Genomic DNA, 12,850 nt, shown 5'->3' with positions numbered 1-12,850 from the left:
GAAATGAATAACTTTATCATTTCACAAGAAAAACATTTGAAAAAATATTGAAATTCTGGAAAACTTGGCTTATTAGGCAAATCTGGCCTTGCATAGTAGGGCCAAGAACTCCATTCTGGCTAGCTATCTATATATATATATATATATATATATATATATATATATATATATATATATATATATATAATGTCGTACCTAGTAGCCAGAACTCACTTTTTGACCTACTATGCATGGCCCGATTTGCCTAATAAGCCAAGTTTTCCTGAATTAATATATTTTTTCTAATTTTTTTCTTTTGAAATGATAATGCTACCCATTTCATTATGTATGAAGACAATTTTTTTTTATTGGAGTTAAAATTAACGTAGATATATGACCGAACCTAACCAACCCTACCTAACCTAACCTAACCTATCTTTATAGGTTAGGTTTGGTTAGGTAGCCGAAAAAGTTAGGTTAGGTTAGGTTAGGTAGGTTAGGTAGTCGAAAAACAATTAATTCATGAAAACTTGGCTTATTAGGCAAAACGGGCCTTGAATAGTAGGCTGAGAAGTGCGTTCTGGCTACTAGGTACGACATATATATATATATATATATATATATATATGTCGTACCTAGTAGCCAGAACTCACTTTTTGACCTACTATGCATGGCCCGATTTGCCTAATAAGCCAAGTTTTCCTGAATTAATATATTTTCTCTATTTTTTTTTCTTTTGAAATGATAAAGCTACCCATTTCATTGTATGAGGTCATTTTTTATTTATTGGAGTTAAAATTAACGTAGATATATGACCGAACCTAACCAACCCTACCTAACCTAACCTAACCTAACCTAACCTAACCTATCTTTATAGGTTAGGTTTGGTTAGGTAGCCGAAAAAGTTAGGTTAGGTTAGGTAGGTTAGGTAGTTGAAAAACAACTAATTCATAAACTTGGCTTATTAGGCAAATCGGGCCTTGCATAGTAGGCTGAGAAGTGCGTTCTGGCTACTAGGTACGACACACATATATATATATATATATATATATATATATATATATATATATATATATATATATATATATATAATACACACACACATATATATACCTTAATTTATTGCCTGGCAATTCTGTAATTGCAGAGTCTCCCGGTGCTGCTGCTGTTGAAGTGTTACCTGAAAACTTTGATGGTATGTCACATTTGTTATTATTTAAAAAAAAATTCCATATATATATATATATATATATATATATATATATATATATATATATATATATATATATATATATATATATATATATATATATAATATCATATATGGCTATCCTCTCTGAAATTGCAGGGAAAAGGACTTGGGTCCTTGATGTATGTACGGTGGATCATAGTAGGCTTAAGTTAAATGCCTTATATAGACCCTTAGGCCATTTTCATAGTCATTCCTGATGCAAATGTCCTGTCAAGGGTGTATAGATAGATGAATAAATATGGTTGTAGATAAATGGATAAAGGGGTAATATTATAAACACATTTGTAAAAATATTATTATAAATTATAAATACTGTATATATATATATAAATTATTTAAATTTATATATAAAAATATTTTTTGGTCAAAATATTGAATTAGTTTGAGTGAAATTTAAAATAGCTAAAGAAGATAGTCTAAAAATCAGTGTAAGATTATAATTAAAGTATAATAATTTCAGCCGCTGCTAAAAAAAATCCAAGAATCGCAAGTGAAGATTTCTCAATGTCAGCAAAGAAGAATGAAGGCTGAAATTTCTTGGGAAGAAAGTCGGTCAGTTCTATTTGAGTGGGAGGTGTGTAGGCACGCTGTTCCAGTTGAAGGTACATACACAATACAGTACTTATAAGCATATTGTCTATTTACATCAGCATATCAGTTTACATTACAACTTATTATATTTGCGTTTTTTTTTAGTTATATTTTTTGAATAGAGAGTGGATAATTCGTTTTAAATATACCTGAAGCATTTTATCACTAAAGAAAAATGTTTATGTATACTTATAGACCATATTTTTTTCCTAATTCTGCATGATCTGAAACTGTAAAAAGTCTTTTTTGACAAAGATGCGATATTTTTGAACATATGTTTTCAAATATTTTCATTTGACAGACACCAAATGCTTCAAATGTAGGATTGAAGCCAGCATCAAATGTGAAGATTGTCATCGCCTATTCTGCTACCACTGTGATATGAAAAAATTTTGTTTAACCCCATTCCATGATAGGTTTTTCTGGGCCAATGGATATTATGAAGCATTGCCACCAACTGTGACTGTTGACCTTAATGGGACATTCACTGACTGGCGTATGTAAACCAAAAAATTCTTTACATATGAAAACTTTTCTTTTTACCAAGCTATTACAATATAAGTACCAAAATATTGAAAGAAAAAAATAAATAAATTGTTTACTCAATAAGCAATTCAATTTTTATGGCATTTGACTTACTGAATATTATTTAAATATGCAATCTGCTAAGTTTATTATTATTTTCTTATTCAGAACCTGTTGTGCCAGTTCCTGTGCCAAAAATTTCCTGTAACTGTAAAGACTGTAACCTTAACATAAGGAGTTCTGACATCATGTGTACTTTCATAATGCTCTCAGGTATATTTGATTTAATATTAAGTTTGAACACATAAGTCTATGAGTATTTGCATCACTGAATATAGTAGCATCACTGAAGTTCTAGTGACGATACCCATACCCAAGCATGTGGACTTCAATCTTTGAGACACAAACATATCCATTCAGTGATGAAGATGAGTTTTACAAAAGATTCAAAATAAGCTGCTTTATTTTAGGAATAAATACTAAAACTAAGCTTTCTAGGCAGGTATGACCTTTATCTGCCCATATTTGAGTGTCAAGAGTGTGAATACAGCCTTCCTGCAGATGCTAAGATGTTGTATGATGGTGGATACTTCTGCTCATCAGCCAGGAAAAGTAACACATTCTTCAGCACCAAACTCCTGAACAACTGGCATTTCCTTCAAAGGAACAGCCCCGGTTTATCAATGAAATCCTTGTTAATAGCGCTCCAAGCGCTTGGCTCTCATAATGGAAGAGTAAGTATTTATTAATTTTATATATGTAATGTAAGTACCTGTATACATTAAACTGTATATATAATAATACATAAAAATATGAACCCACTCCACACATTCTCTTGTGCCACTTACATGTACAAAACCTTGTTCTTAAATGCACATCCTGATCTGAAACTCTTCCTTGATAGATGTAAAGGATCCCATAATCACCACACCAGAAATCAATATCTCTCTGATATCCCCCGAGTCAAACTAAATCTGAGCAAACTCTCTATGCAAATAAAGTAATTGGTTATTGCTCCTAATTGGTAAACTCTCTATTGAATTAAAAGCTGTCCAGCTGTTCAAAACATTATTCAAAAGTAAAACTAAAAAGCATTAATTTCATCCTTATAGTTTCCTACGTAGTTCTTCAAACTTGCACTGTTACTTGTGCTACCCACTCCCCCAATATATATGCCTGACTCATGCAACTTGCATGGCTTAGCCACATCTGGGCCTAGTGCTGGGAACTAGGTACCCAGCACTACGCTGGGAACAAGGTTCCTAGTATTAGGCTGGGAACCAGGTTCCCAGTACTAGGCTGGGAACGTAGTTGTTCAATCTTGCACTATAACTTGTGCTACCCACTCCCCCAATATATGGGGCTAATCCATGCAAATTCTATATTCAGTATATATTTCAGGATGGTTGCATCAACTTTGAAGCTGCTAAAAGAACATTCCAGGAGTGGAGATTTATGCAGTATGAACTTGCAAATGTCCAAAGCTACAATAAGAACGTGTGCCCTGCTTGTCATACTAACCCATTTGCCATACATATTGATGGCAACAAAAAGTTATTCCCATATGAAAAAGTTGGAAGGTACAGTTCTTAAATAATTTTCCTTTTGTAAGATAAATTTTTATTTTTCAACAATTAATACATTTCTATTAGGGCAACTTATATATCACAATACATTATTCGTTATGTAAATATATCAATATCTGAAAAATTCTTACATGCAATACATAATAGCATTATTCATGTATTACAACATTAAGTAATATATATTTACACAATCATCAAAATTGAAAACAAATCAATGTAAATTATGTAAATACTGTCATTTTGTTTCTTTCAGAGGATTGAGGGAATCATATTATTCAGAGAGTGTCTTTGCTGCTGACAATGATGTGGCTAATCACCTTAACCATATAGAGAGCTTAAAAACAAAGGTAAATATTATGTGTACAGACTTTGTAAACTGTACATAGATTTTATATTTTTATTTATATATACAAGACTTTTTACATTCTTGTACAGCCACTAGCACGCATAGTGTTTCAAGCAAGTCGTTAATCGTATGTTCCCCAGAATATGACCCCACCCAATCCATTAACAACCAGGTACCCATTTTACTGTTGGGTAAACAGGGGGGGGGGCATAGTTAAGGGTTGATGCCCAGTAAATCTTCCAAGGCCAGGATACAAACCCAGGACAAAGCGCTCGCGAAACGCCAGGCGAGTGTCTTAACCCACTACACCATTGGGAAAAGACAGTCATGATGTCTTACAGTTTACAGAGTTAATATATATATTATAACAAGTAGTTAGGTTTTTTTAACCCACAGGCAAGTCAACAAGTAAAACAGAGTACTCAACGTTTGTCAAGAGCTACATGCACCATATAAATGGTGATTTTTGGGGTCTGAAGTCATATTGATTAAGATGCTATATTTCTGTTGGTCTATATCACTTTTATATAACCCATCAGGTTAGGTTCTTTTCATTATTTATTATATATTTTATATATACTGTATTTATATAATAAATATATATATATATATATATATATATATATATATATATATATATATATATATATATATATATTCGTACCTAGTAGCCAGAACGCACTTATCAGCCTACTATGCAAGGCCCGATTTGCCTAATAAGCAAAGTTTTCCTGAATTAATATATTTTCTCTATTTTTTTTCTTTTGAAATGATAAAGCTACCCATTTCATTATGTATGAGTTCAATTTTTTTTTATTGGAGTTAAAACTAACGTACATATATGATCGAACCTAACCAACCCTACCTAACCTAACCTAACCTATCTTTATAGGTTAGCTTAGGTTAGGTAGCAGAAAAAGTTAGGTTAGGTTAGGTTAGGTAGGTTAGGTTGTCGAAAAAACATTAATTCATGAAAACTTGGCTTAATAGGCAAATCGGGCCTTGCATAGTAGGATGAGAAGTGCGTTCTGGCTACTAGGTACAACATATGTCTATATATATATATATATATTTATATATATATATATATATATATATATATATATATATATATATATATATATATATATATATATATATAATATATTATATATATATATATATAAGGCACAACTCTCCTAAACACGAGAGTGAAGTGTACAACTTTAGAACACTTTCCCACCAGGAGACTCGAACCCTAGCCAGCACAGAAGCCTTCCAGCAACTGGCATAACAGGTACGCCTTAACCCGCTCCACCACCAGCTCAGACCCTTAAAAGAGATGGTAATTTCGGAGTATTTAAATACACCAAAGATCACCACCTCCCAAGAGCACTAGAGCAAGTGAGGGGTCATTTAGACGTTAATTTCATCAAGTCCCTGTTAATATGGGAAGACACAGTGTCTATGCTTAAGGCACAACTCTCCTAACTCTACACTCTACACTTCACTCTCGTGTTTAGGAGAGTTGTGCCTTAAGCATAGACACTGTGTCTTCCCATATTAACAGGGACTTGATGAAATTAACGTCTAAATGACCCCTCACTTGCTCTAGTGCTCTTGGGAGGTGGTGATCTTTGGTGTATTTAAATACTCCGAAATTACCATCTCTTTTAAGGGTCTGAGCTGGTGGTGGAGCGGGTTAAGGCGTACCTGTTATGCCAGTTGCTGGAAGGCTTCTGTGCTGGCTAGGGTTCGAGTCTCCTGGTGGGAAAGTGTTCTAAAGTTGTGTATATATATATATATATATATATATATAATATGTCGTACCTAGTAGCCAGAACGCACTTTTCAGCCTACTATGCAAGGCCCGATTTGCCTAATAAGCCAAGTTTTCCTGAATTAATATATTTTCTCTAATTTTTTTCTTATGAAATGATAAAGCTACCCATTTCATTATGTATGAGGTTAATTTTTTTTATTGGAGTTAAAATTAACATAGATATATGACCGAACCTAACCAACCCTACCTAACCTAACCTAATCTATCTTTATAGGTTAGGTTAGGTTAGGTAGCGGAAAAAGTTAGGTTAGGTTAGGTTAGGTAGGTTAGGTAGTCGAAAAACAATAATTTCATGAAAACTTTGCTTATTAGGCAAATCGGGCCTTGCATAGTAGGCTGAGAAGTGCGTTCTGGCTACTAGGTACGACATATATATATATATATATATATATATATATATATATATATATATATATATATATATATATATATATATGATATAAATATATAATATATATGATGTATATATATAATATATATCATTTATATTTGATTTGCAGAACAGCCAAAATTGTGGTGTCTCGTTGTGGAAAGCGGCGCGAAAAGAACCGTATACACACAAATCCCTGGACCAGACTGGCATAAACCTTGCATCATGCCGGCATGGTGTAATTCTCAAAATGTGCAATATGACTCGTGGTGAGGTTTTTGGCTATGCACACTATCTCCATATAAATTACTTCAAAAGTGCCAAGTACATCTGCCAGGACATCATATGCCAGTACAGTACTGGCCATGGGCCCTGAAAAATTCAAGAAAAAAATAAAAAATTCACCCTACTGGAGACAAAGCCGTTCCTAGGTGTTTTGCATGCAAAAGGACATGCATGGTATTGCCAGGTAAATAATTATCATTTGTCACAATAACGGGTATTAATGTAACGTTATTTTAGGGTTAAAAAGCTATTAATCAGAATAAAGTATTTAATCATAATTAAATTTTTGAGCAATCGACTAATGTTCTTTCCTTGTAATTATTTTACAGTGTGTTACATCTTAATTATAGGTCTTGTATGGAGGACGCTGGCAGCACGGAAGTGGTTTGACCACAGGTGAAGAAACCGAGCAAATTTTCAGCTATATGTCGCGGTACAACAGTACCACCAAAAACATGTTGAAAACCGGTTAGTTTATAGTGCATTGTTACAATGAGGAAGGTATAATCTATTAAAACTTGTTAGTGATATTTATTATGTGTAATGAAGATGACTTCAGTAACTAGCAACACCTGGTGTCACCCTACAACTTTGTGTATATGAATTGGATTTGATTAATATAGCAAGTAAATTATAGATAGTATTATAGATAGTTCAAAAATAAAAATAACATTTACTGCCATTAAACAGCCTTCATCAGCAGTGAGGCTCGTAAGGATTGTTTTTTTTTGTAATATCAAATATTAAATAAAAATTGCAACATTATACTAACAGGGCAGTTTTTCCTCCTGTTGATAGGCAAAAGAAGCTGCAGAGTTAATAAGAAAGGAGTTAGCTGACTTATCTCTTGATGAAAAACAACTTCTCATCTGGATTGCAGAGTTAACCAACTTAGCCCAGAGTTTAAATAAAAGGTTTGCTTGTAAAATATATAGTAAGAAACACTGTTTAGAAATACTCTTATATATTTTAACAAGGTTATTGTACTGTAAAATCAATGCAGTACCATAAATCATAAAATTGCCAAAACATTTCTTTATTATTTTAATTGTTTAGTTCTTGTACAATAATTGTCAGCCATCATAAAATGCCATTGTGACCATTGCCTAAAAATTTAAGTTAAATTTTTTTTTAATTAATCAGGGACTTTACATGTTTGAATTTAGTAAACATTATAGTAAACAGTATCCTCTATTCTCAACAGATCAGTTTCTCAAAATGATGTTCAAAAGGGGATAGAGTTAGTATGTGACTCAATTAGAACCAAGAAATCCCACATATCCAGTGTAGCAGGTATGTTAAAGCTTATGTATAAGTTAGGGACTGATAAAACAAACAGAAATCTTTTAGTGTTTGTAAAATACTTCAAGAAAACAATGACTTTTTTTTTATCTAAACACATCTAATGTCATTTATTTCTCAGGTAGATTTGTATGGATACCATCTCACTTAGGTGTTGTCCTATGTAATTATAGGTAATTGTCAAAATTAAGTTGAGATATCAATATCTATGGCAGGTGCCTGCAGGTAATGAATCTGCCAATGGAAATCATTCCAGTTGTAAACTATGTGAACAAAAGCTAGGACATACTGTCTATCACTATATATGTGATTGTCCTGTTATCAATGACTTCAGAACAAATGGTATGATGTACTTTGAGTTTTGTTATTACTTCATACACTCAGGAATATTGGAAGATATTCTTGTGCTGTACCCCGATTTTGTTAGTGGAGGCTAATAGATCAGCCTTACATTTCATATTCTCTCCAGATTCCATGTATGACTGGCTGTCCTGTGAGGTTTTTGATCTACACTGTGGTCTTTCATACATAATAGGATAGCAGCACATTGCAGTGTATACCTAAGCTTGTTAAAAAAAACGTGGTTGGCAAATATTTATGTAGTGTGTTCTGCTACTTTTGTGTAGGTATTCACTACTAAGTATATACAAAACAAATTTATCAACTATAATCTTATTTACTAGTAACAAAGTGTTTCTTTCAGTTTCAAGCAAAATGAGATCACGATACTGTGCAAAGATTGAAGCAGACAAGAAAAAGTTGAGGGAACTGATAGCGGTCTACAATGAAGACAATATTAACTTAATTACTCCACTGAAATAAATGTTATTGCATTATAGCTACTTGGTAATTATTTTAACAGGTAGCTTAATCATTGTTGTTTGTGTCTAAGCTAAGTAAAATTAGTAAAAGCATTTTGTAGACACAAATTGTAATATATTTTCATTATCACTTTTACTGGTTAAAGTTTAAATGAAACACTTGTTAGGAAAACATTTAATTTAAAAAATACCTGAAATAATGATGTGTGTGTGTTTTACAGGAACAGGGTTAATACTCAATAAAGAAGTCATCATTCCAGCATGTAACCAGTGGACTTATGGCCCTCTTGCTAAATATGAAAAAATTATATCAAATTAAACTAATTGAGGCAACTAACCTGTTTTCTGAAGACAGGGAAGTAGAGTACAACAAATTTCAAATAGACAGTCAAGATTCCGAGGATTCCGAGACCGACAGTGACAACAGTGTAGTCAGTATTGAGTCACAGACTGACAACGAAGAAATGGAAGAAACACTCTTCCCTTTGATTTGAGTAGCTTTAAGTAGCAAAGCAAAGAGAAAATAACTATTCTCTACCCCTGGGTTGGGCAAATGTTCTTTGCCCAAATCATCATGTTAATTTTGCATCCCTATGTTGCTTAAGAAAGATTTGTTTTCAAATTAGTTTTTATTTTTATTAATTACCCTCAAAATTTTGTTTAGTTTAGAAATGCTTATTAAATAAATTGTAGTTGTAGTTATGTGCAATTTCTTTGCTTTCCTTCAAAAAACACACACACAAAAAAAAAAAGGTAAACATGAAAAATGAGTGCCCAAATGAGATACAGAAAACTTTTTTAGTATCAGTAGTTGACAAATGAAATGCATCAGGAAGTGATGTTGTGGAGGCAGACTCCGTACAAAGTTTCAAGTGTAGATATGACGGCCCAGTAGGTTCAGGAAACTACTTCATTTGAGATGATTCTTCCTAGTATTACGTAATGAAGAAATATGATATATTTACTCACTATAATGTTGGTACTGAATGTATAACATGGAAATACACATTTTTACTCTGAAATAATCATATTTTATAACGAAATTATACGAAACTTAACTCGCAGTTCAACACAGGAAGTCTACATTCTAAGCCTGGTAGCACTCGAAATTATTGACAACACTGAAGTAGACAGCTTAATTATTTCTGACTCCCTTTCTTCACTACGAGCAATAAACAGTTTGCAATCATGTAATAACGTGCTTGTCTTGGAAGCTAGACATAGATATATAAGAATACTTAGCAAGAGGGTAAATATAAAAATGTTGTGGATTCCTTCCCACATTGGCATGCAGGAACATGACAATAAATAAGCCTCTGTATCTCTTTCCACTTCGGCTCACAAGATGGGTATAGGGTGCATAATAAATGCGCTAAAGAGAGAATGTTGTGGCTTTGGGTAATTAGATGATTCCAATTTTGCTATAAAATTGTTAGTTTAGAGTAAAAATAAGTTTTTTTTTCATGATGTTCTACATTCAGCACCAACAATATAGTGAGTAAATATATCGTAGTGTTTCATTACTTACGTATACTGTACTAAGAAGCTTTGGGTAATTAGACGGACTGCCACACACCTACCTACCTACCTGATTTACATGAGGTTTTGTCATATATACCAATAACATAGATGAAAATATTACAAACCACATCATCAAATTATAATGTAAATTATAATTAAATGCAAGATCTTGTATATGGGCCATAACAATCTACGTCACAAGTACTAAATTAACAGTACTACTTTACATAAAGAATATTAAATGTTTATTCAGGTAAAAGTTCTAATAGCAGATTTGTATGGCATAATTAGGGGACATGCATGATTTTGGGTAGTAGAACCCCAAGCACATGTACAATAATTAAGATAATGGATAATGGCAAATTGTGAGTGTGTGAACTCTGGGAGCGAGAGCGTGGCGGCTCGATGCGGTCGTAGTCTGCTGTCTGCTCTGTGTCGAAGCTGTAGCGTCTTTGGTCGATTAGAACTGTACACGCCGAGTGCTACATTGTTGAATGGGGAATTGTACTGTCCTCCATTCCTCATATCGCTTGCTTATATGGTGATTACACCTCAGCTCCCTCCAACAAGCTGAGAAGAGTATTACCTGTAATTGGGGAAAGGATTGTAGCTTCTGTAATTAGTGCTAATTAGTTATGCTATTAAGATAATGAGATAATGGAGCGAGTATAAGGATTACTCGCTACAGCATTTTAATACCAAGCAGAGTTATGCCATGTGCGGGTAGGCGATTCCACGGGTTTACAACCCTATGGGTGAAAGCATCTTTGGTTTTCTGTCCTACATTGTGGTTTCTTGAGCTTGAACCCGTTGCTCCTCGTTCGTGTTACGTCTGACCTTTTGAAAAAACTGTCCGGATTGACATCCAACAAATTTAGTATTTTATGGGTTTCTATGAGATCCGCCCTGTCATGCCTGGTCTGCAGTGTTGTTACCCTAGTGGCCCTCATCCATTCCTGATACGAGAGATGAAGCTCTGGTATGATTTTTTTTTAATTACCTCTTCCACTTGTTGAGCAATATTATTGTCCCCTAACTCCCCTTGCCACTTCGGGGGGGGGTATAGGGTGTTGATGTAGCTTCAGGGCACCAATCCCCCCAGCCACAGGGCATGGCGAGAAGGCGAAATGATGCATTCTGACTCAAACGCCCTTTCCTTCATCTATCTGTTGTGAGGTAGTGCTGTCAATTTGGTAGTTCTGAAGTGGATTGTTGTGGCCCACATGTAAGGGCTAGCATTTATCGACATTAAAATGCATTTGTCAGTCATCTGACCATTTGTGAAGTTCATTTAGATCACTTAGTAAGGTCTCATTATCACCTTATTTATTTATTTATTTATATATATACAAGAAGGTACATTGGGTTTGTGAGAATACATTGGATAGTACAGTATTTACATTCTTGTAAAGCCACTAGTACGCGCAGCGTTTCGGGCAGGTCCTTAATCTAGCAGATAATTTTAAGTAGGTAATTTCAATCAGAATTGATAAATGATAAAGATACAATACAAGAGAAAAATGAGATGAGAGAGATAAGTAAGTATATTAAAGCACATTGTTATATTAAACCTCTGATTGATTACATTGACAGCTTGATTAGTAATTTAAACAAGATTAATAGACACCATACAGCAGATTGACAGCACATATAAGACAGCAATGATCACAATGGTAAAGATGTTCAGAATGGGTACATAAAGATTGGGAGACTGGGTAGCAAAAGATACAGATAAACAAGATTTATAAACACCTTCAACTATTCCATGGTCCAGGGATTTTCTGAAAAGGAGTTTCACTGACAAACATAGTGAATTTGCCAGTTCAGTTCCTTTACGACTTGGGACTGAAATACATTCACACTTTGGGCTTTTGAGTCTTTTAGTTTGTCAATGCTCTTCCTGATTGTGTAGCGTGTAATTGGTATTTCCCTTAATTCATTCTCTTTACCTCCGACAAACATTTGTGTGGGTGATGGGATGTCATTCAAGCTTTCTAGTGTGAACACTGATGTAAAGTATTCATTCAGTGTGTTTGCTGCCCTTTTATCGTGCAACTTAACATTGTTAGTCTCATCTTTATGGGTCCTACTCTGCTGTAATGGGTTTTTGTTTGGGTTTTACTTCGTATATATTTGGCCGAAACGCTATGCGTATTAGTGGCTTAATTTAGGTATTGTATTTTAAATTTAAAATATTTGCCCCAAGGAGAGAGTTTATTGGGAGTACTTAGCTGTGTCATGAGGCAGATAATTAACTATACAATTTGCTGTGCTCCGTCCTTTTACAAATCCATTGACCCACATCCCCTAACCTACGTATTTTGTGCAATAGTCGGTTTCGGATGATCCTTTCGCACATGTTGCAAGTGCATGACATGAGACTGATAGGTCTGTAATTGCCAGGGTCATTGGGTTTCTGTATGGGAACAAATATTGCATGTTTCCATTGT

General features: G+C 33.8%; 1 protein-coding gene across 8 annotated transcripts in view; it reads left to right on the top strand.

The window, feature by feature from the left end:
• The window catches only part of LOC123765811 (uncharacterized), a 29,884-nt gene extending 20,209 nt beyond the window's left edge, over window positions 1–9,675 (top strand). For 3 of the 8 annotated variants that reach the window (XM_069337418.1, XM_069337417.1, XM_069337419.1), the window contains 10 exons: window positions 1,127–1,174; window positions 1,692–1,833; window positions 2,124–2,318; window positions 2,516–2,620; window positions 2,846–3,081; window positions 3,749–3,927; window positions 4,187–4,280; window positions 6,602–6,940; window positions 7,107–7,224; window positions 7,555–7,569. In XM_069337418.1, the coding sequence (XP_069193519.1) occupies window positions 1,127–1,174; window positions 1,692–1,833; window positions 2,124–2,318; window positions 2,516–2,620; window positions 2,846–3,081; window positions 3,749–3,927; window positions 4,187–4,280; window positions 6,602–6,847 (1,245 nt within the window). In that variant the 3' untranslated portion in view covers window positions 6,848–6,940; window positions 7,107–7,224; window positions 7,555–7,569. Of the gene's footprint in view, window positions 1–1,126; window positions 1,175–1,690; window positions 1,834–2,123; window positions 2,319–2,515; window positions 2,621–2,845; window positions 3,082–3,748; window positions 3,928–4,186; window positions 4,281–6,601; window positions 6,941–7,106; window positions 7,225–7,554; window positions 7,671–7,960; window positions 8,050–8,761; window positions 8,921–9,100 lie in introns of those variants that run through there. The other 5 variants (XM_069337421.1, XM_069337422.1, XM_069337423.1 and 2 more) reach the window with 5 other exon arrangements.
• Window positions 9,676–12,850: the final 3,175 nt, after the last annotated feature.

The sequence above is a fragment of the Procambarus clarkii genome, chromosome 37 (genome assembly GCF_040958095.1).
Source record: "Procambarus clarkii isolate CNS0578487 chromosome 37, FALCON_Pclarkii_2.0, whole genome shotgun sequence".
Classification (NCBI taxonomy): Eukaryota; Metazoa; Arthropoda; class Malacostraca; order Decapoda; family Cambaridae; genus Procambarus; species Procambarus clarkii.
Note: the sequence above shows the minus strand (reverse complement) of the source record. Positions and strands in the feature narration are given on the sequence as shown.